The 22974-nt window shown below is 38.1% G+C and overlaps 1 protein-coding gene across 1 annotated transcript in view; it reads right to left on the bottom strand.

Moving 5' to 3' along the window:
• Positions 1-22974, bottom strand: part of ATP6V0D2 (ATPase H+ transporting V0 subunit d2) — a 36938-nt gene that overhangs the window by 12008 nt on the left and 1956 nt on the right. Inside the window, exon 2 of the mRNA XM_053715173.1 lies at positions 15284-15455. Coding sequence (XP_053571148.1) covers positions 15284-15455 — 172 coding nt within the window. The remainder of the gene's footprint in view (positions 1-15283; positions 15456-22974) is intronic.

Here is a 22974-nt window from a genome sequence, read left to right as displayed (position 1 = left end):
TATTGTAGCTATCTTAGGATTTATTTTTATTTTACAGGCAACTTTCAATTTATTTTAACTAGGTACAATAGCTATTAAATAGTTATTAACTATTTAATAGCTACCTAGCTAAAATAAAGAGAAATTTACCTGTAAAATAAAAACTAACCTAAGTTACAATTACACCTAACACTACACTATACTTTATCAAATTATTTCCATTTAAAACTAAATACTTATCTGTAAAATAAACCCTAAGATAGCTACAATGTAATTAATAATTACATTGTAGCTATTTTAGGGTTTATATTTATTTTACAGGTAACTTTGTATTTATTTTAGCTAGTTAGAATAGTTATTAAATAGTTATTAACTATTTAATAACTACCTAGCTAAAAGAAATACAAAATTACCTGTAAAATAAATCCTAACCTAAGTTACAATTAAACCTAACACTACACTATCATTAAATTAATAAAATAAATTAACTACAAATAGCTATAATTAAATACAATTACATAAACTAACTAAAGTACAAAAAATAAAAAAAGCTAAGTTACAAAAAATAAAAAAAATATTACAACAATTTTAAGCTAATTACACCTAATCTAAGCCCCCTAATAAAATAACAAAGCCCCCCAAAATAAAAAAAAATCCCTACCCTATTCTACATTAAAAAAGTTCAAAGCTCTTTTACCTTACCAGCCCTTAAAAGGGCCTTTTGTGGGGCATGCCCCAAAGAAAACTGCTCTTTTGCCTGTAAAAGAAAAATACAACCCCCCCAACATTAAAACCCACCACCCACATACCCCTAATCTAACCCAACCCCCCTTAAAAAAAACTAACACTACCCCCTGAAGATCATCCTACCTTGAGTCATCTTCACTCAGCCGAGCCACCGATGGAACCGAAGAGGAGATCCGGAGCGGCAGAAGTGATCCTCCAAGGGGCGCTGAAGAAGTCTTCCATCCGGGCGATGTCATCTTCCAAGCGGCGCTGAAGAAGTCTTCCATCCGCGCGATGTCATCTTCCAAGCGGGGTCTTCAATCTTCTTCTTCAGGATCCATCTTCATTCCGCTGACGCGGAACATCCTTCTTCTCCGACGGACTACCGACGAATGAAGGCTCCTTTAAGGGACGCCATCCAAGATGGCGTCCCTCGAATTCCGATTGGCTGATAGGATTCTATCAGCCAATCAGATTGAGCTTGCATTCTATTGGCTGTTCCGGTCAGCCAATAGAATGCGAGCTCAATCTGATTGGCTGATTGGATCAGCCAATCGGATTAAACTTGAATCTGATTGGCTGATTCAATCAGCCAATCAGATTTTTCCTACCTTAATTTCCGATTGGCTGATAGAATCCTATCAGCCAATCGGAATCCGAGGGACGCCATCTTGGATGACGTCCCTTAAAGGAGCCTTCATTCGTCGGTAGTCCGTCGGGGAAGAAGGATGTTCCGCGTCGGCGGAATGAAGATGGATCCTGAAGAAGAAGATTGAAGACCCCGCTTGGAAGATGACATCGCCCGGATGGAAGACTTCTTCAGCGCCGCCTGGAGGATCACTTCATCGGATGGAAGACTTCTTCTGCCGCTCCGGATCTCCTCTTCGGTTCCATCGGTGGCTCGGCTGAGTGAAGACGACTCAAAGTAGGATGATCTTCAGGGGAGTAGTGTTAGTTTTTTTTAGGGGGGTTTGGGTTAGATTAGGGGTATGTGGGTGGTGGGTTTTAGTGTTGGGGGGTTGTATTTTTCTTTTACAGGCAAAAGAGCAGTTTTCTTTGGGGCATGCCCCACAAAAGGCCCTTTTAAGGGCTGGTAAGGTAAAAGAGCTTTGAACTTTTTTTTTTTGCAAAACCAAGCTTTATTGATGACAAGTTGAGTTATACATTACATATTAAATCGTTTACAGACATAAAGGCTTATACATATGAATAAAGTGCTGTAACTGGTTCCTCTAATGTGTCTACATTTATTTATATAGTATTGTGGTCATAGAGAGGATGTAGTCCAATATGCATTAAGATCTCAACCTTGTCTAATACTTCTTACTTATTAAACATGACCATTGAGCTTGTTATTTCTATGTAAGATTACAGTATCCTAAAAAATATTAACTGATAAACTGAATATTAACATTTTGAAAGATGCATCAGGCAGATTTTTATATATTGCTCAGGTTTCCAGCTTTTCAGGGTCACATTGCTGGAAATTTCTAGGTACCTGATGTTTACTCATTGATATGAGCGTAGACAAAATCTTAGAAAAGAAAAGTTTAGGAGGAAGGTAGTGCTAAGCAAGTATATGTTGAGGGGGAAAGAGAGGAAGGGGGAGGGGAAAAAAAAAAAAAAAAAAAAAGGGAGAGGAAAGAAGTGGGAGGGAGGGGGGAGAATGGTAGTGAGGAGGAGAGGGGTGGGGGAGGAGGGCCAGGGTGCTGGGTATTTGCCAGAGGGTTCTTTTCCTCGAGAACCTACAGGGTCTATATGAAGTGGGTTAGAATTCTCTGCCCTCCCAAATCAAAGTCATCATTTCGTGTGTTGCAAGTTTGTCAATTTTTAGGAAGTGATAGCGTTCCAGTCTCAACAGTTCCCCCACCCTGTCCTCCCACTCCCTCCCGCTGGGGATCTGTGTGCTTTTCCAGTGGGCTGGAATGAGCCCCTTAGCACCGCTCATCATCAAAAGGAAGAGAAGGTATTTGTCTTCTCCAATTATCTTGGGGTAACCGTGGGAGATCAAGTATGTTGGCTTTGGAGGAATTATGATCTTAAGTCGTTTGCTCATCTCTCCCAGCACCTCCTCCCAGAACGGCTGAATACGCGGGCAGTCCCACCATATGTGTAGTATAGTTCCTTCGCCTCCACAACCCCTCCAGCATTCCCTCCCGGCTTGGGGGTATATCCTGTGAAGCCTCGAAGGGGTGAGATACCACCGGCTCAGCAGCTTATAGTGCATTTCCTGCAGTCGTGCCGAAACCGAGGCCCTTTTGGTTTTCATGAAGATTTTGTCCCAGTCTTTGGGAGATATTTCTATATTTAGTTCATTTTGCCATGCAGTAGTGTATGACGGGAGTTCCGATCCACCCCTCATCAGGAGCATCCTATATATGCTTGAAATCAAGCGAGTTGGGGTCTGTTGCGCTACGCACATGGATTCAAACTGAGTCCTTTGCCTGCTCAAGGCAGTGCGTTCCTTGTGCGTGGTATAATAATGCATGATCTGCGCATACCTGTACCATGATGAGAACATGTTTCCATCCCATTCCATGAGGTCTGAGTGCGGTTTGAGTTTCCCCTGATGCAAGATGTTAGAGATTGTTGTCTCACCCAGAGTATAGCTGCCTCTCCGGGTTAGTGGTTCAGTTTCTATACCTAGGTCCGGATTGTCATGGACTGGTATATTGGGCGATGTCCTGGAGGAAATAGAGGGTTCTCTTACCAGGATTTTGTCCCAGATCTTAAAGGTATCAGATATCAGTGGGTAGCTTTGAACTTTTTTAATGTAGAATAGGGTAGGGAATTTTTTTTATTTTGGGGGGCTTTGTTATTTTATTAGGGGGCTTAGATTAGGTGTAATTAGCTTAAAATTGTTGTAATATTTTTAAAATGTTTGTAACTTATTTTTTTTTATTTTTGTAACTTAGCTTTTTTTATTTTTTGTACTTTAGTTAGTTTATGTAATTGTATTTAATTGTAGTTATTTGAAGTTAATTTATTTTATTAATTTAATGATAGTGTAGTGTTAGGTTTAATTGTAACTTAGGTTAGGATTTATTTTACAGGTAATTTTGTATTTATTTTAGCTAGGTAGTTATTAAATAGTTAATAACTATTTAATAACTACCTAGCTAAAATAAATACAAAATTACCTGTAAAATAAATATAAATCCTAAAATAGCTACAATGTAATTATTAATTATATTGTAGCTATCTTAGGGTTTATTTTACAGGTAAGTATTTAGTTTTAAATAGGAATAATTTATTTAAGTATAGTGTAGTGTTAGGTGTAATTGTAACTTAGGTTAGTTTTTATTTTACAGGTAAATTTCTCTTTATTTTAGCTAGGTAGCTATTAAATAGTTATTAACTATTTAATAGCTATTGTACCTAGTTAAAATAAATTAAAAGTTACCTATAAAATAAAAATAAATCCTAAGATAGCTACAATATAATTATTATTTATATTGTAGCTATATTAGGGTTTATTTTACAGGTAAGTATTTAGCTTTAAATAGGAATAATTTATTTAATAAGAGTTAATTTATTTTGTTAGATTTAAATTATATTTAACTTAGGGGGGTGCTAGTGTTAGGGTTAGACTTAGCTTTAGGGGTTAATACATTTATTATAGTAGCGGTGAGGTCCGGCAGATTAGGGGTTAATACTTGAAGTTAGGTGTCGGCGATGTTAGGGAGGGCAGATTAGGGGTTAATACTATTTATTATAGGGTTATTGAGGCGGGAGTGAGGCGGATTAGGGGTTAATAACTTTATTATAGTAGCGGTGAGGTCCGGTCGGCAGATTAGGGGTTAATAATTGTAGGTAAGGTAGCAGCGACGTTGGTGACGGCAGATTAGGGGTTAATAAATATAATATAGGGGTTGGCGGTGTTAGGGGCAGCAGATTAGGGGTACATAGGGATAACGTAGGTGGCGGCGATGTGCGGTCAGCAGATTAGGGGTTAAAAAAAATTATTAGCATGGCGGCGATGTGGGGGGGCCTCAGTTTAGAGGTACATAGGTAGTTTATGGGTGTTAGTGTACTTTAGAGCACAGTAGTTAAGAGCTTTATGAACCGGCGTTAGCCCATAAAGTTCTTAACTCCTGACTTTTTACTGCGGCTGGAGTTTTGTCGTTAGATTTCTAACGCTCACTTCAGCCAAGACTCTAAATACCAGCGTTAGAAAGATCCCATTGAAAAGATAGGATACGCAAATGGCATAGGGGGATCTGCGGTATGGAAAAGTCACGGCTGGAAAGTGAGCGTTAGAGCCTTTCCTGACTAACTCTAAATACCAGCGGTAGCCCAAAACCAGCGTTAGGAGCCTCTAACGCTGGTTTTGACGGCTAACGCCAAACTCTAAATCTAGCCGTTAGAAAATAAATACTGAAAATATGAAAGCTCTGCGAGATCAGTGCTGATCTAAAGGGATGTGAAATAATCTTTATTTTAAAACTTCATTTTGAAAACAGGATGCATTTTAACTTATAACACAATGAACACCTTTGACAAAACTCCCACGCTGACACTTTCCTGAAGGCCACAGTTGTTCTAATACTCTTCACTGCTGTATTGGCCACCATTTTTTTACAGGGACACTTTAAACCAATAAAGAGCTGATACTCAAGTAGTGCCTGAAAGGAGTTGAGAAATCTGAAGCTTCACCTTTCATGTGTTTTTAGAAGCCAAAAGTGTGTGTTTGTATATATACAGTATATATATATATATATATATATATATATATATATATATATATATATATATATATATATATATATGTATATGCGTGTGTATATGTACAGTATATGTATGTGTGTATATATACAGTATATGTGTGTGTGTGTGTGTGTGTCAGCAAATAGTCATTTCAGGCAAATAATTTTTGCCTGGGCAAATAGTTTTTGTTTAGTATTTTTTCAGGTATAAAAAACATTCGCCTAGGCAAAAGCCTTTTGCCTAATTAGTAATCAGGCAAATAGTTTTCAGAAATTCAAATGATCTGTGCATTTTTTTCAGCTGTCTAGGAAGGTGACCCCTGCTCACCAACAGGATCCCAGGCACCCTAGGAAAGTGGCCCCTGGTCACTAATAGGTTTAGAGGCACCCAAGGAAATTGGCCCCTATTCATCAAAACACACTCAAGCTCCCTAAAAAAGTGCCCTCTGCTCACCATTAGGCACCCTGGTACCCCGGGAATGTGGATCCTGTTTTCAATAGGTGCCCAGGCACCCCTAGAAAATTGGCCCCTGCTAGCCAATAGGTTCTAGGCACCATGGGAAAGTGGTCCCTGCTCGTCCTATAAGCACACAGGCACCCAGAAAAAGTGGCCCTTGCTCACTAATAGGCTTTTAGGCATTCCAGGAAAGTGGCCCCTGCTCACCAAAACACACCCAAGCACCCCCAGAAAGTGGACCCTGCTCGTTAATAGGTTCCCAGGCACCCAGAGTAAGTGGCCCCTGCTGCTCACCAATAAGTACACAGGCACCCAAGCACCGTGGGAAAGTGGCCCCTGCTCACCATTAGGCACAACAGTTATGCACAATCGAAAAGGGGTTTATCGCGTGTGCTTAGGTGTGTCGGGTTTAACACTCATATTACAAGTTGAAAGTAAATGTGATCGCGTGAGCCCAATCATGATTTAAACTAGAATGATTCCCGCAACTTCAGAGCTCTGGTTAACTGTTTCACAAAACAAAAAAGTGTCACAAAAAATATAAAAAAACCCATTATAAAGTATAGTTACACTCATAATAACACCATCTAATAACAATTATTTAAAAAAAAAAAACATTTCACAAGAAAGCTGTAAAGGCTGAAAGATATGAGATCTCAGGGGAAAAAAGAAGAAGCTGCAAAGGGCTAAAACATAGGGATACAAACATCTCTGAAGATTGATATGTGTGTATACATGTATATTTATATATATGTGCATTGGAGCCCTCCCACTGACTGTCCAGACTCACCATCTATCCCGCCACTGCAACTGGCCCCCATCAACCTCCTGAGTCCCTGATACTCAGCCACTAATGTTGGGAGGTATGCAGAAGTAGGTGGCATTTTATGAGATAACTATTAATGTTTTTATCATTACTGCTAGTGATTGTGGGGAGTATGTTAATAGACCCAGAAATGCCTCAATAAATCTGGATCTTTTTATGTTCTGTGAATTCCAGTCCAGCACATAAAGATCCTGATGCCTCAAGCCCCAGTAAAGCAAAACCTCAGTGTATGTATGTGTGTGTGTATATATATGAAATTAAACCTGTTCCAAATTGTGCTTAATACTATTAAGTTGCCTTGCTCCTTACCCCTGGCCTCCTACACTCCCTGGTATTATATATAACAACTATTGGCTTCCCCTTACCTAACACACCTCTAAACTTTAATCTAACAGAAGACAAAGAAAACTACGTACAAAACATACTGTAAGCAATGAGACTAAAGCCACTTCTTCAGTGGGAGCACAGTACAATATTCATAAACTAAATACAGACTAAATTGGACAAGGAACACTTAAAAGGCAGGGACAGGAAGCCAAAAACGGGACTGTCCCTAGTAAAAATGGGACAGTTGATAACTATATATATATAAAAAAAAAAAAAAAAAAAAAATTTTTCAGCTTTAAAAAGCATTTGTCTAGCCTAATTAGTAGTAAGGCAAATAGTTTTCAGAAATTCAAATGTTTTTTTCAGCTTTCAAAGCCATGGCACTCTAGGAAAGTGGCCCCTGTTTACCGATAGGCTCCCAGGCACCCATGGAAAGTGACCCGTAGTCACTAATAGGTACAGAGGCACCCAATGAAAAAGGCCCCTGCTCCTCAAAACACACCCAAGCTCCATAAGAAAGTTGCCTCTGCTCAACATTAGGAACCCTGGCACCAAAAGAATGTGGCTCTCAGACAACCCAGGAAAGTAGTTCCTGCCTGCCAATAGCCATCCAGACACCTGGAAAAGTGGTCCCTGCTCACCAACGGGCGCACAGACACCCCATAAATGTGGCCCCCGGTAGCCAATAATTGTCAGGCACCCAGAAAAGTGGTCCCTGCTTGCCAATAAGTGCACAGGCACCAAAACACCTTGTAAAGTGGCCCCTACTCACAATAAGGCACCCAGGTGCAACAGGAATGTGACCCCTGCTTGCCAATTGGCACCCAGACACCCCAAGAAATTGGCCTCTGCTAGCCAATAGGTGCTCAGATACTCTGGTAAAGAGGCCCCTGCTCACCATTTAGCACCCAGGCACTCCAGGAAAGTGGGCCCTGCTCACTAAAAAAAAAAAACAAGCACCCTGGGAAATTTTCCCTTGCTTACTTATAGGTGCACTGGCATCCCAGGAATGTGGCCCCTGCTTGACAATAGTCACCTAGGCAACCCAGGAAAATTGCTCCTGCTAGCTAATAGGTGCACAGACAACCCAGGAATGCGGCCCCTGTTCGCCCAATAGTTGCACAGGCACCCTGAGTAAGTGGCACCTGCTTGCAAATAGGCTCCCAGGCACCCATGAAAATGGCCCCTGCTCGCCAATATGCACCAAGGCACCCCAGGGAAGTGGCATCTGCTAGTCAATAAGTGCCCAGACAACATGGAAAAGTGGCTCCACTTGTCAATAGATGCACAGGCACCCTGAGAAAGTGTCCCCTACTTCCCAATAGACTCCCAAGAACCCCGGAAAAAGGGTTCCTGTCTACCAATAGGCACCAAGGCAGCACGGTCAAGTTGCCCCTGCTAGGCAATAGGAGCCCAGTCAACCCGGGAAAGTGCCCCATGCTTGCCAATGGGTACATATATATCATATATATATATATATATATATATATATATATATATATATATATATATATATATATATATATATATATATATGAGAGAGAGAGAGATATGTGGGTTTGTTTGTCCCTTTAAACGTATGTCTCTTTGAAGAACATTTTAATAAACCAAAATAACAGATTCATATATGTATAATGTTGGAAGTATGCTTTAAGGTTTAGCAATGTTTTTAAAATTGCATGTTTAGGCAGTTCTGATACTCAAGCATCAGTTGCTCATGGACTGATATACATATGGGGCTAAATGTAAAGGAGTATTTAAAAATATAAACACAGACAAAATTGTTTTTTTTCTGCAAGCACATATACAGTATACATTTTAATATGTCAGTTCTTATCTGCACCAACAGTAAACAAATATTAATTGTGCATCAGTATAACGTTTCATGTTTAGGGATGGAAATCATGGATGTAGCAATACAGTCAAAATTGTTTATAAAATAAAAACAGTATATATATATATATATATATATATATATATATATATATATATATATATATATATATATATATATATATATATATATATATATATATATATATATATATATATATATATATACACATATATATACAGTTCAAAGAAGAAAAATACCGGCACCCTCCAGAGCAGTTAAAACACTTCTTGTTTATTTGTCACATAAAAGAACAAAAGTTGCAACAGTCAGAGCACGCATGACATGTTTCGGCTTGGTAGCTTTAATCATAGACGTGCCATTTTTGAGTAGACATCTGCTATTTAAAAACAAAACTCTGAACCTATTGGTTAATTGTAATGTACATGAGACCAATGTTTAATTTATCATGGTGAATAATCATCAACTTAACCCTATGTGTGCTTGCTAACACCAGTGCCTACAAATTCTTGGTATATGAACCTTGTTAACGACAATGATTACTAATAAATATATATGCATACAACACCTACATAGCATTTGAAGACAAATAGAAAAATTAACGAATGAAGCTAATCTGAAAAAGTCTAAAACTATCAATACTAATACATATGTGCTGTTGACCATTTTACTAAGTTAGTAAACTTATCACACATTAATAAAGGAGGCAAGCCATACAAAAATGTCAATAAAAAAAATAATAAAATAAAATATCACCTCATTTCCTCTATTATGCACATGTATAAATATGTACAATTGTTAGGGTTATAGTTCATAGCAGAGTATTAAGCACATACAGCCCTGGCACTCTCAGCAAACACACTATCTACAAAAATGCTCCCGTGCTGCTGAACGTGCCTGGAGGAAATCCCGCTCTGAACACGATTTCCTACACTATAAGTTCATTCTTTATTCTTACTCCTCTGCCCTTCACTTAGCCAAGCAAAACTACTTCTCTTCTCTCATATCTTCTCACTCCTTAAACCCTAAACGTCTCTTCTCCACTTTCAAAACTCTCCTCTATCCACCTGCACCACCCCCCTCATCTGACTTTAGTGCTCAAGACTTGGCAGATTACTTTTTCAACAAAACACTTACCATCAGAAGCAACATCCCACCACAAGACTGCAACCTTTCATCTCCACCCCCGGTCATCCCCTCCAACACTCTCAGTACCTTCCCCCCAACCACTGAGAATGAAGTGAGTTCCCTAATATCTTCCTCACACCTCACTACATGCCCCTTTGACTCTATCCCTTCACATCTAATACCCTCTCTGTCCTCTACCCTCACCCCAGCTCTTACTCACATATTCAACCAATCCCTTACTACTGGTTCATTTCCATCATCCTTCAAACATGCAAAGGTCACCCCCATTCTCAAAAAACCCTCCCTCAACCCCAATTCTCCTGCAAACTACCACCCCATATCTCTACTTCCACTAGCTTCTAAAGTCCTGGAAAAACTAGTTTTCAATCGCCTAACACACTTCCTATCCTCCAACTCATTGCTTGACCCCCTGCAATCTGGCTTCCGTCCCCAACACTCAACTGAGACTGCCCTCACCAAGGTTACTAATGATCTTCTTTCTGCTAAAAACAATGGCCACTATTCTATACTTATCTTACTTGACCTGTCTGCTGCCTTTGACACTGTTGACCATCCCCTCCTCCTACGGACTCTCAGCTCCCTTGGGCTCTGTGACACTGCCCTCTCCTGGATCCACTCCTATCTCTCTAATAGGTCCTTTTCTGTCTCATTTGCTGGTGACTCATCCTCTACACTGCCTCTGTCTGTTGGAGTACCTCAAGGCTCTGTTCTAGGCCCTCTACTCTTCTCTATTTATACTTCCTCACTGGGTAAACTTATTAGTAGCTATGGCTTCAACTATCACCTCTATGCTGATGATACTCAGATCTACCTATCCACCCCTGCACTCTCTCCTTCTGTCCTTTCCCACATCAGCAGCTGCTTATCTGGCATTTCTTCCTGGGTGGCCTTTCACCACCTAAAAATCAACATGTCCAAGACTGAGCTTCTTCTAATCCCCCCAACTAATTCTACTCCAGTTTCTAACTTTACTATCACTGTCGGTGACACCACTATCTCCCCATCACCCCAAGTCCACTGCCTTGGAGTTACACTTGACTCCAATCTGTCCTTCATACCCCACATCCAATCGTCTCTTCATCTTGTCGCAACCACCTACGCAATATCTCCAAAATGTGTCCTTTTTTGAGTGCTGAAACTACTAAACAGCTAATCCATTCCCTAGTAATTTCCCGGCTTGACTACTGTAACAACCTACTAACTGGCCTTCCTCTCTCCCACCTCTCCCCCACCTCTCCCCCCTTCAATCCATCCTTAATGCCTCTGCTAGGCTAATCCACCTCTCCCGATGCTCTGTATCTGCCGCACCCCTCTGTGAGTCCCTTCACTGGCTCCCCATTCACAGCAGAATTAAAGTGAAAATTCTCACTTTGACCTACAAAGCCCTTACCAATGCAGCCCCCCCATACCTGTCCTCACTCATCAACAAATATACTCCAGCCCGTCCCCTAAGATCCAACAACGATCTACTCCTTGCCTCTTCTACCATCACCTCCTCTCATGCTAGACTACAGGACTTCTCTTGTGCGGCACCAACCCTCTGGAACGCACTTCCTCGTGCTGTCAGACTTTCCCCCAACATCTCCTCCTTTAAACGCTCCCTAAAGACCTTCTTGTTCAGGGAAGCCTATAACCAAATCAGTAACTAATGAATTCCACTTGCCTAATAGTTGCCCTCATCTAACTTCACACTAACATCATTCCCACCTTTGCAGTCCCCACCTCCTGTTTCTCACCCTCCTACCCATTTAGATTGTAAGTTCCCACGGGAACAGGGCTCCCAATTCCTTCTGTATTTGTTTGTTAAATTTTGTCAGGTGTCTCATATTGTACTGTCCTTTTATCTATGAACAGCGCTGCGGAATCTGTTGGCGCTTTATAAATAAAGAATAATAATAATAATAAAATACATGTGAGTATACATACCTTCCAACTGTCCCGATTTTCGTGGGACAGTCCTGATTTTAGGGGTGTGTCCCGCTGTCCCGGGTTGCTAGCCATCTGTCCCGCATTGTCCCATGCATTTAAAAATATGTATTTTTTTTTTTTTAAATTCTATTGGGCCCATACTCAGAAGCAGCTGGCTTTTCTCTCCCAGGGTTATATACCTATAAGATTCCTTGTGGAAAATGAATGGTGTGTGGGTTAAGCAGGAGTAGGAAGGCTGTATACCCTCTGACCTCAGGTAATGGTAACCTCTAACCCCTGGTAGTGATGACGTCTAACCCCTGGTGATAATACTAGCATGCCTTCAGTTTTATATGATGAGCAGTGCAACACCAGGGTAACGAACAGTGGCAGCCTCAGACTGCCAGCTAATGTGCTTGCCAACCCCAGTACCTCATACAATGAGTTACAGATACCCATATATGATGTAGTATGTGTCTATCTGTATCTATAAGTGTGTATGTGTGTGTATCTGCATGTATAAGTGTAAGCTGTGTAGTGTGTTTCTATCTGTATCTATAAATGTGTGTGTATCTGCATGTATAAGTGTAAGCTGTGTAGTGTGTGTGTGTATCTGTATGTATAAGTGTATGTTGTGTAGTGTGTGTGTGTATCTGTATGTATAAGTGTGTGTGTGTATCTGCATGTATAAGTGTAAGCTGTGTAGTGTGTATCTGTATTTAAAAGTGTAGGCTATGTAGTGTGTGTGTCTGCATGTATAAATGTAAGCTATGAAGTGTGTGTATCTGCATGTATAAGTGTAAGCTATGTAGTGTTTGTGTGTATGTATAAGTGTAGGCTATGTAGTATGTGTGTATCTGTATGTATAAGTGTATGCTATGTAGTGTGTGTGTATCTGTATGTGTAAGTGTATGCTGTGTAGTGTGTTACTGTGCATTTTTGCTAACTTTAAAGGCCAGAATATAGAATATTAATGGGGAATGCAGAGAGCAGTTTTAAATAATCTATAATTAAATGTCCAATTAAGATAAAAATATTTAGCACTGTCACTGCAAAGGGTAATTAAATACAGAGCTCACCTAGCTATACCAGTGGTTTGAGATTGTGTTTGATTTGCTGCCTAAGAGCATTAAAAAATATGACTTTATTTAGAATTTTATTTATATTACTTTGGTCTTCTGATTTTTTTTAAGCCCTGCCCCTGCTCCTGCCCACCACATTTCCAAATTTTGCCGCGGGGGGGGGGGCCCTCTTTTGAATTTTGAAATGTTGAGAGGTATGTAAATATATATTCACAAGTGTCACTTGTTCTTATATAGAAAGAAAGTTCTTGCAATTACCTCAATGAAGCTGTGTGGTGACTGAAACGTAACAAAATAAGAGGGGGAGAGGAGGAGGATGAATACCCCTAAGTTCAAACTACATTATAAATGTAAAACCTAGTGTGTATATATTCTAACTAGGCTATGTATAAATGGTAGTGAAAATATTGACTCCACCTCTGTGTTCATATCAGCTATGATATAGCGAATCTGAGCTACATTTAATTAGCTAAAAAAGTTCACCAATCTGCTAATTGATATGATGCATTCTGAACTATGTAGTCTACAAAGAGGGAATATATAAACCATTTAATTAGCTAAAAAAGGGGCACCAATCTGCTAATTAATGTATTGCATTCCAAACTGTATAATAATATTTATAATTATACAGTTTAGAATGCAATACATTAATCAGCAGATTGATGCCCCTTTTTTAGCTAATTAAATGTAGCTTAGATCTGTTATATTGTTACCAGTACTGTATTAATATAGTGATGGTATTAATATCTTCAATATCAATACATAGCTTACTTAGAGTATATACACACAAGTTATTACACTGGCATCTATATAATAAGTCTCCTCATAGGAATGGTTTATATATTCCCTCTTTGTCAATATTTTCACTACCATTTATACATAGCCTAATTAGAGTATATACACACTAGGTTTTACATTTATAATGTAGTTTGAACTTAGGGTTATTCTTCATCCTCCTTCTCTCCCCCTTTGTTCTTTTATGGGACAAATAAACAAAAAGTGTTTTAACCGCTCTGGAGGGTGCCGGTATTTTTCTTTTTTGAACTGTGCTATTTTCTCTTTTACCTGGCACCTCCTGAGCATAACACCGTTGGGATCTTTTCCTGTCTGCAATTGGCCCACCGAGGTCAGGAGTGGGTGATACACCTTTCACGGCCCTTACAAGCTATTGGTGCACGGAGCTTCCTAGCAGTGAGCAGTTTTCAATACACGCTGTCCTACAGTGAATTTGAATCGTAGAAGCCTATCAGCCAAGCTATTCAGCGGACCTCAGAGGCATGTGGACAAAGAAACGGCTCGCTAAAGCAAAATCAATGGATCGGTGTGGAGCTGGTCTTCTGGTCGGTAAGCTGAGCCACACAAAGTTTCATGGAATGTCTGTAAGTGCCGAGCACTGGGGAGTCTGTATTTTTAGCGCTGTTCATTGAATTTGGTCTACAAAGTCAAGTCTGTTTGCTGTGTTTCCTCTGCCGATAATCTGCTCTATTGCTCCCAATGATCACTATCAGCTGACTCTGGCTTATTTGAATGAGCGCGTTTAGGAATTGTACGTGGTTGGGCTTGAGCGGTGTTTGTTAGTATTAGCCCTTACTTATTGTTCTCTATATATATATACATACAATATCCAGACAGGTCGCACTCCAGACTTACGGTAACAACAATCCAGGGTGCAGCAAAAAATAAATAAATAAGCAATAGAAAAAGTGCGCTCCAATAGGAATAACGAAAACATTCACAATAAACAAGTGCAAATATTGCAAAATAGTGCAAATATTCCTATTGGAGTGCACTTTTTCTATTGCTTATATATATATATATATATATATATATATATATATATATATATATATATATATATATATATATATATATATACTGTATATATAAAAATTCATTAAAATTAAGGGGGGAGATAAAAAACTGAAATTAAAATCCTCCATGTCTCAAAATTAAATCAATGTAAATATTTGCATAGGAAATTAGTACATCTAGGCAAGTATCCCCGCGGGGATACTTGCCTAGATGTACTAATTTCCTATGCAAACCATTTTTAAGAATTATTTTGTAATGTATGCATGTCTCCCTCACATACAAAACCCTGCTTAGCAAGATAAATAGCTTGCAAGCTAAAAAGTAACTTTATTAAATTCTTTGAGGGACTTTACAGTGATGACTCAACTTCAATAAACTTTACAGAGGACAAATAACATCACAAAAATTAAGATGATATATATTTATTTACACATTTATTTAAATTTATATACTTACGTGATAAAGTTAAGGAAACTTGAAAGTGGCTCAAAACTGTGGTTCCTAAAGTAATGGAATTCGGACAAAAGTTTCTCTTTAAGTTTGTCATCGATTGTTGATACGGTAAGGGGTCCAGTTTCATTGGCAAGGAAGCTTCCATAATCTGTAGATTGGAGATGCAGTTTTAAATCTGAAAAGCAAGAACACAAAGTTACTTTCACAAATGTGTATCAAGACATGCATTGATGTTTACATATAAATTATGTTTTTGTGCTCAATAAATTAACCCAATTGTTTTACAAATTACTGTAAATGTACTTATAAATGTGCAAAGTTGGAATAAGTCACCTTTTGCAAATGCTTTCTTCAATATAAAACACAAGCAGAATAGTAGATTTTAGTTAGCAGTGGCATGTAAATAAATAAATCTGCAAAAATATTCTTTTCAATGCATTTAAAAAAAAATCTGCAGAAAAATATTTTCTTTCAACTTTTTACAGTTATGCTGCATCACTTTCAAGTGATTTAGCATATGAGTATTATTTCTGACCTATTCCCATGGATTCTCCCTCTGATTTTCCCATTTAATTATACCGCTTACTAAACCATATAATAATGTGAATATATATGTTTGTATCTAATAAATATGAACATTAGCCTATCTGTTGCTTATAACTAACTGATAATGATAATTATTGATATAAGATTTGTATGGCTCACCTAGGTAGGTCCTGGCTTGGGTTGTTCATGTTTTTTTGTTTTTTTTTTTTTAAAGAAATAGAACATGGGAGGAAGTGCTGAACTGAAAATGATCTACATACAAATAAGTGTTTTAAAGTGATAGTAAATCCTAGCGTTTGTGAAATGCTAGGATTTACCAGTGCAACAAATAAAGGGGACTTTCAGTCATGAAGTATAAAATACTTCCTGTTGGAAGTTCCTTGATTTGTTTGTAGAGTTCACAGCACTGAGCGCCTCAGGCCGCCCACGGCAGAATGCTACTTTGCACTGAGGTACTCTTAGCCAATAGGATGCTAGCTATCTGGCATAATGCCAACTGGCCCGCACGGCTATTGGCTAAGAGTACCTCAGTGTAAAGTAGCATTCTGCCGTGGGCGGCCTTAGGCATTCAGAACGACGAATGCTGCAAAAAAATAAAGGAACTTTCAGCATGAAGTATTTTATACTTAAATCCTAGCATTTTCGTTAAAAGAATTAGTCACTTTAAATATGATTTGTATATTAGTTTGTGCACAGCTGTAAAAATCACTATGTAGTAAGTTTATAACCCTGGTCAAATAATTTTTTTTGAGGGGGGGTGGGGGAATAAGATTTATACATTTTAAAGATCCACCAGCAATGGTTAAAATAACCCCATATAAGTTTATTTAACATTTTTAAACATAAGTAGGTATTAGTCACTCTAAATCACTGGTTTTCAAACCTGTCCTCAGACCTCCCCAACAGGCCAGATTTTTTTAAAATTGCCTTGGGTGAGAGCAGGTAAAATAGCCATGGTTACTAATCCAGACATCCCAACCTGCAAAAACTAATTTCAGGGAGGTGGCTTCACCCGCTACTGCGCCGCCATCCCCCTCCAAGTTATATATTGGACACCTTGAAACCCTTAAAGGGATATGAAACCCATTTTTTTCTTTCATGATATAGAAAGAGCATGCAATTTTAAACAACTTTCTAATTTACTTCTATTATCTAATTTGTTTTATTCTCTTGACATTATTTGCTGAAAAGCATATCTAGATAAGCTCAGTAGCTGCTGATTGGTTGTTACACTTAGAAGCCTCATGTGATTGGCTCACCCATGTGCATTGCTTTTTCTTCAACTAAGGATATCTAAAAAATGAAGCAAAATAAATAAGAAGTAAATTGGATTGTTGTTTAAATTTGTTTTCTCTTTCTGAATCATGAAAGAAATTTTTTGGGTTTAGTGTCCCTTTAATAAGATAGAGACTTATCATTAAAGTAGCTTCCCACTAAAGTAAACAAAAAAGTAGCTTTATTGCACAACCACATACAACAAACCTATTTTTCGATGATCATACGCTTGTTGAATGCTTAAATATTTTACAATATGACGTTTAATTAAGTGCAGTAAATAAGGTAGTATTTGTGTTTTAATTTTATTAGAATCAGTGGGGGCTTTTTGGTTACTGATGCAGCTTTGAGGGTTCTATAACGTCCCAGCAACTAAAGGCATTCCTTAAAGAAACACTTTTCCGGATTTGGGCTACATTGGATCATGGTACTTGGAGTTTCAGGGAGATTGCATTCCATTTGCTGGCATCAGGGAGTCACTATTGCAATCAGGGAGACTCCCTGAACTTCAGGTAGAGTTGGGATGTCTGCTAATCAGCTGATTATTTCACATGTGCTCCAGTTTGGATATCCTCTAAATGTGGCCAGTTAGGGAGGCTTGAGGGCAGGTTTGAAAACCAGTGCTCTAAATGTTAGTAAGCTGTGTAGATTAAAATGTCTATGTTGTAGGCATGGGTTGAGAATACAGACAGAAATTTGCATGAATAAAAAAATAATTATATTAACAATTGCAAAATCTGCATTTAATTCCTAAGCATGTCTGATATGCATAACAAATGTACAATCTGTCATATAAAATGAATAAAAAGTAGTAAAAACAATGGTTCATCAGCTTTGTATTGATGTGTCATGTAATTTAGATGCCACATGACTCTTTAGTCACGGGTCTGTGAAGTAAGAATTCTGTTAAAACATCTGTTTCCTCATTTTGGGTTGACTAATGACTGTCTGTGGATATAAATACAGCTGCACACAAAGCTATATCCATATCCATGGAAAAGTCAGGTTTATCCCTTTCAATAATCATTATAAGATATAAAAAAATCTAATCTTTCCAGCAGCTGAAATAGAATAGCTCAGTTTACAACATATTCACAGAATATATGGCTGATTAGATAGGGAGGAAGTTATTAAATGTATCGAAAATCACCCCTGGCATTCAATATACCGCTCAATGAGTGCTTACAAAAGGATAGATATAAAACAAGGCAGAGAGCTGAAGTTTAAACACAACACATGGAAATCCGATGTACATGAACATAGATACAATGTGAGACAAAGAGCTAACAATCTAATGTTCATGTATGAACATACAACTGCAGGGCAAATAGCAGGCAATCTAACAAGATGAGAAGATTGAAACAAAACCGCCCAAAAAATCTGATAATCTAAAACAGTTTATATGGAAAGAAAAGTTTAGAATGGAATATTTCATTATGTACATAGAATTACAGTCAGCAGTGCTAGTGGTTTACCAAAAATGTTCCTGTATCTTTTAAAGGGCCAGGACAGTGCAAATAAAAAGGTTAGCACTAGCGCCATTTGCACAACCCAGATGTGCATCTGCTGATTGGCTTAATGGTCCTTGGCTCAGGGCCAGTAGTTCTTTGTGGCTTCCAAGTGATACTTTAACCCCTTTGTGTGTTAAACACATAGACTTGCAGGATAGTTAGTTGGCATGGGCAAATGTTTGTTATTTGGTATTCATAAAACTAAACAAATGCTAAAGCCTTAGGCAGCAACATTAAAATATTTTCGGCATTGGATTTCTTAGTCTAAAAGTGGAACACACAAATATCTGGATCTGCACAGATATTTCTATGTTGCATTTCTACACTAATAAATCTAGTGGAGACAACTACTAAATTCCTCTGCATACGGCCATATTCAGCATTCATTTAGTAAACAAACGGCGAATAAAGAATATTTGCCCATGTCTTGTCGCTAGTACTAAAATCACATGCTGTAGCCCATTACAACGTGAAGACTTTGCGCTATAATGGCTATTTAACATGGGATAATACAATTTCATCCTTTCTATTCTACTCTTTAAGAAAGAGCGTAGTAAATGTATTGATAGTGTCCAGAGAAAGGTGCCAAGATTTGTGTAGACAGCAAAATATGTCTATGACTTGACCTGCGTGCATGTGTATTGTTACAAAATTATATATTACATATCTGAAAATATAATATGTTTGTATTTCTATTAACAAAGAAATACAAGTAAAATGTGCCTAGTTGTGCAAAGCAGTAGCCAACCTTCACAACAGAGGGGCCTGGTCCAAAATATTTTCTGGGCCCCCGAAGGTAGCTCAGTAGTAGCAATAATAATATACATACTGTTCTATATAATGATTTTGATAATAAATAGATGGATCTGCAACCTGCACTAATATTAGGTTTTTACACATTCTGCACACATATATAGACTAGCTGCTATGGGCACCTCCAGCACTTGGGCCCTGGGGCCATTGCACCTGCTGCACCAATTGTAGTTCTGCCCTTGATATATCATATCTCAATTGTTCACTGAAGTAATTTTCATCAAAAACTAATTGTAATCTAAACATTTGGGAACTTTAGCCCAATAATGTTTGTAACTATTCCTAGGATATTGCAGAAGAAAATGACATGCATTTGAATAGACTACAGTAATATGTTTTGTAAAGTGAACCTAGAATATATTGTGTTGTACAACAAAATTGAATTGAACCTACTTTTTGAAGTTATGTAAAGGTAAAACAAAATGTGCAATGCAACATGGGCTTTTTTCTGATATTTCTGAACCAGACTGATTGCTTCCAGTGCAAACTGCTTCTCCTATAAGATATGTTTGTCCTGTAATCAGGTCTAGTACACTGCTCCGCTCCAGACACTGTTGCCAAAACACAAGAAAGGTCATATTCCGTGAGATGCCTGGGAGTAGTGACAGTACTGATGCACAACGTTCCAAATCATTAAACAGCAACTTTAATTGAGAAAAGGAGATCATGACTTGAAAAGAAGAAAATGTAAAACAGAACAGATACATTCCCAGAGGATTTAGGGGACTAGAGATAAATTGCTGTGCAATCAAACTTACCAAACAAAAGACATTTATATTAGTATATATTGTTTTTCTGTTTTTGCTCAATAAAAAAGCCCCATTTATTAGCACAGAGAGTTACAGCTGTGTTACAGGCGCCTTTTGCAGCTGAAGGGATAATCAAATGATTTTACATTACAGCTCACTGGAGATTACCGCAATCAACATTAGATAACTCAAAATCAGGCTTCTCTAACTTAGTACCAAGGGGTCATACTGTGGCCCTCAAATTGTCCATTGAGTACTGCTTGTTTTTGTCTAAAAAGAGAGAAGACATCAGTACTTTAATATTATATGGGTAATATTCCTATTCATGCTGCAAATGTGTACTGAATATGGTTGCCTGATATCCACACTTTAACCAGACAGTAGTATTTCAACTGGGCATTTTACTGGGCGCCCAGTAAAATACATACAAACAACTGGATACTTGAAATGTCATTTTTGTAAGTCTACTGAGTGGCAACTACATTTTTAAGTAGGCTGACCATATTTCCGCGTTAAAAAGGGACACATATGAAAAATACATATGTCATGGCTGTTTAAAGAAATTGTTTGGAATAATTTTCCATTATGAGAACCCTGACTTATGTATTTTTCATGTGTCCCTTTTTAAAGCAGCAATATGGTCAGCCTATTTTTAAGGCATCCTATGCCACTGTCAAATGATCTATGAAGTATGTATGATGTGTACTGGTAGCCATTAAAGACATCATATATTACTGATAGTCAAGAGGGGTTAAAACGCTGCTCTTTGTATGTTACTGGCAGCCATGGGGGTGTAAAATCTCTGCTATGTTTGACAATGGCAGCAGAACTATGAAGAGTACAATTACTGATTAGTTTGTAAATGGGAGCAAAAGCAATAAAATTACTGGTAAGTTATGAAAAAATGTGACGGGGACAATGGTGGACGTAAAGTTTTGAGGGGTAACCAATGTGTTACAGGTGGCAACTCTAGTACTGTTCCTAAAAGGTAGGTCAATATCCACTAGTAGATCTCTACTAACCAATAAATTACAAGGGGTCTAATTATCATAGTGCGAGCGGACATAATCCGATACTACATACGCTGTCTGCATTTATCATTGCACCAGCAGTTCTTGTGAACTGCTGGTGCAATGCCGCCCCCTGCAGATTTGCGGCCAATCGGACTCTAGCAGGGGGTGTCAATCAATCTGATCGTATTCGATCGGGTTGATTTCTGGCGATGTCTGTCCGCCGCCTCAGAGCAGCCGGACAGGTTATGGAGCAGCGGTCTTTAGACCGCTGCATAATAACTTCTGTTTCCAGGCTCGCCGGAAACACAGGGCATCAAGCTCCATACAGAGCTTAATAAATAGGCCCCCAAGACTGTTGTCCCATTGGCCACTAGTATGGACTCAAGGTAAAAGAAGCATAAAGTGTTTTTCCCAAGTATATTCTGCACCACTACAGGGGATTCAGCACAGGAATATTAACCCTATGTGAAATAAAGATCAGTTTCTTGTGCAGGTTCACAATTTCATATGCTTAGCACATGTAAGTAGCTTACACTGACAAAAAGTGCATTCCACTAAAGTGTGGGAAGCATTGTTTTATGTGCAGATCCGTAAAACATCACTGTACAAGGTTGCCAGGGCATATCAGCAGTTATTTGTGCCACATCAATGTCAGATGCCTCTCAAACACTTATTTTTCAAAAGCATATATATATTTTTTAAGTGAATGTCCTAATGCTTTTGGTGTAGGTCACTATAAACCAGTAGATATATCCTTATCAAAGCTCTGAGAAATCTGTACCTAGTTATTATCAGGTATTTGTAGAGCGCCAACAGTAGATTTATTGCCCATGGTCAGTAGAGGATTTTTGGTGCAAAAATCATGTGACAGTAGAACTTAAAGGTAAATGAAACCCATTTTTTTTCTTGGATTCAGATAGAGCATACAATTTTCTACAACTTTCCAATTACCTACTATTATGAATTGTGCTTCAATCTCTTGGTATCCTTTGTTGAATGAGCAGCATTGCACTGCTCGCAATAACAGGAGGCATATATGTGCAGCTACCAATTAGCAGCTAGCTCCCAGTTGTGCAATACTGCTCCTGAGCCCACCTAGATAGGTTTTTCAACAAAGGCTAAGAAGAGAACAAAGGAAATTAGGTAATAAAAGTTTTTTTGTATATAATGATATGGTAATGGTATATTAAAATCATGAGAATTTTTTGGGGTTTCATGTCCCTTTAAGTTCTGTAATGGTAGCTCCACTGAGAATTTCTAAGTGATCATTTAGCAAGAAAACAAGTAAGTTGTTTGCTATTTTTTAAACAATCTGTTTCTTTTTATATTTACTTTGCTATAACATTTTAATAAAGGGGCACTGTTTAATATCCCTTTAATGCAAGTAAATTCTTTTTTTGGTCTATTTATTTATTTTTCAAACTTCCACAAATCAGTGAAACAAAAAAAAATATCATATATTATATATATATGCGAACCAATTGCCTTTAATAATTGTATAATGTGGCTGATCAAAAGGATGAATAAATAAATATGTAGGGAATGTTATTTTTATAGAAATGAACAGAGCTCAACTGTGGTTGGCCGACCGATAGGCGCAACCAACAGCCAATCCAGGGGTGATAAAGAAGTGGAAAGCATAGGAAAAGTTGCCTTCAGTGCTTTCAAATGGAACAACTTCTGATTTTGTGTGCTAGTTATCCGTTTGAAGAAAAAAAAAAAACCTGGAAATGAGATATTTAAGAGTAACAAAATAAAATAATCTCATTACTGTACATGTGAAAATA

Source organism: Bombina bombina, chromosome 5, assembly GCF_027579735.1.
Source record: "Bombina bombina isolate aBomBom1 chromosome 5, aBomBom1.pri, whole genome shotgun sequence".
Lineage (NCBI taxonomy): Eukaryota > Metazoa > Chordata > Amphibia > Anura > Bombinatoridae > Bombina > Bombina bombina.
The sequence above is the reverse complement of the archived record's forward strand: the minus strand, read 5'-3'. Positions and strand labels throughout refer to the sequence as shown.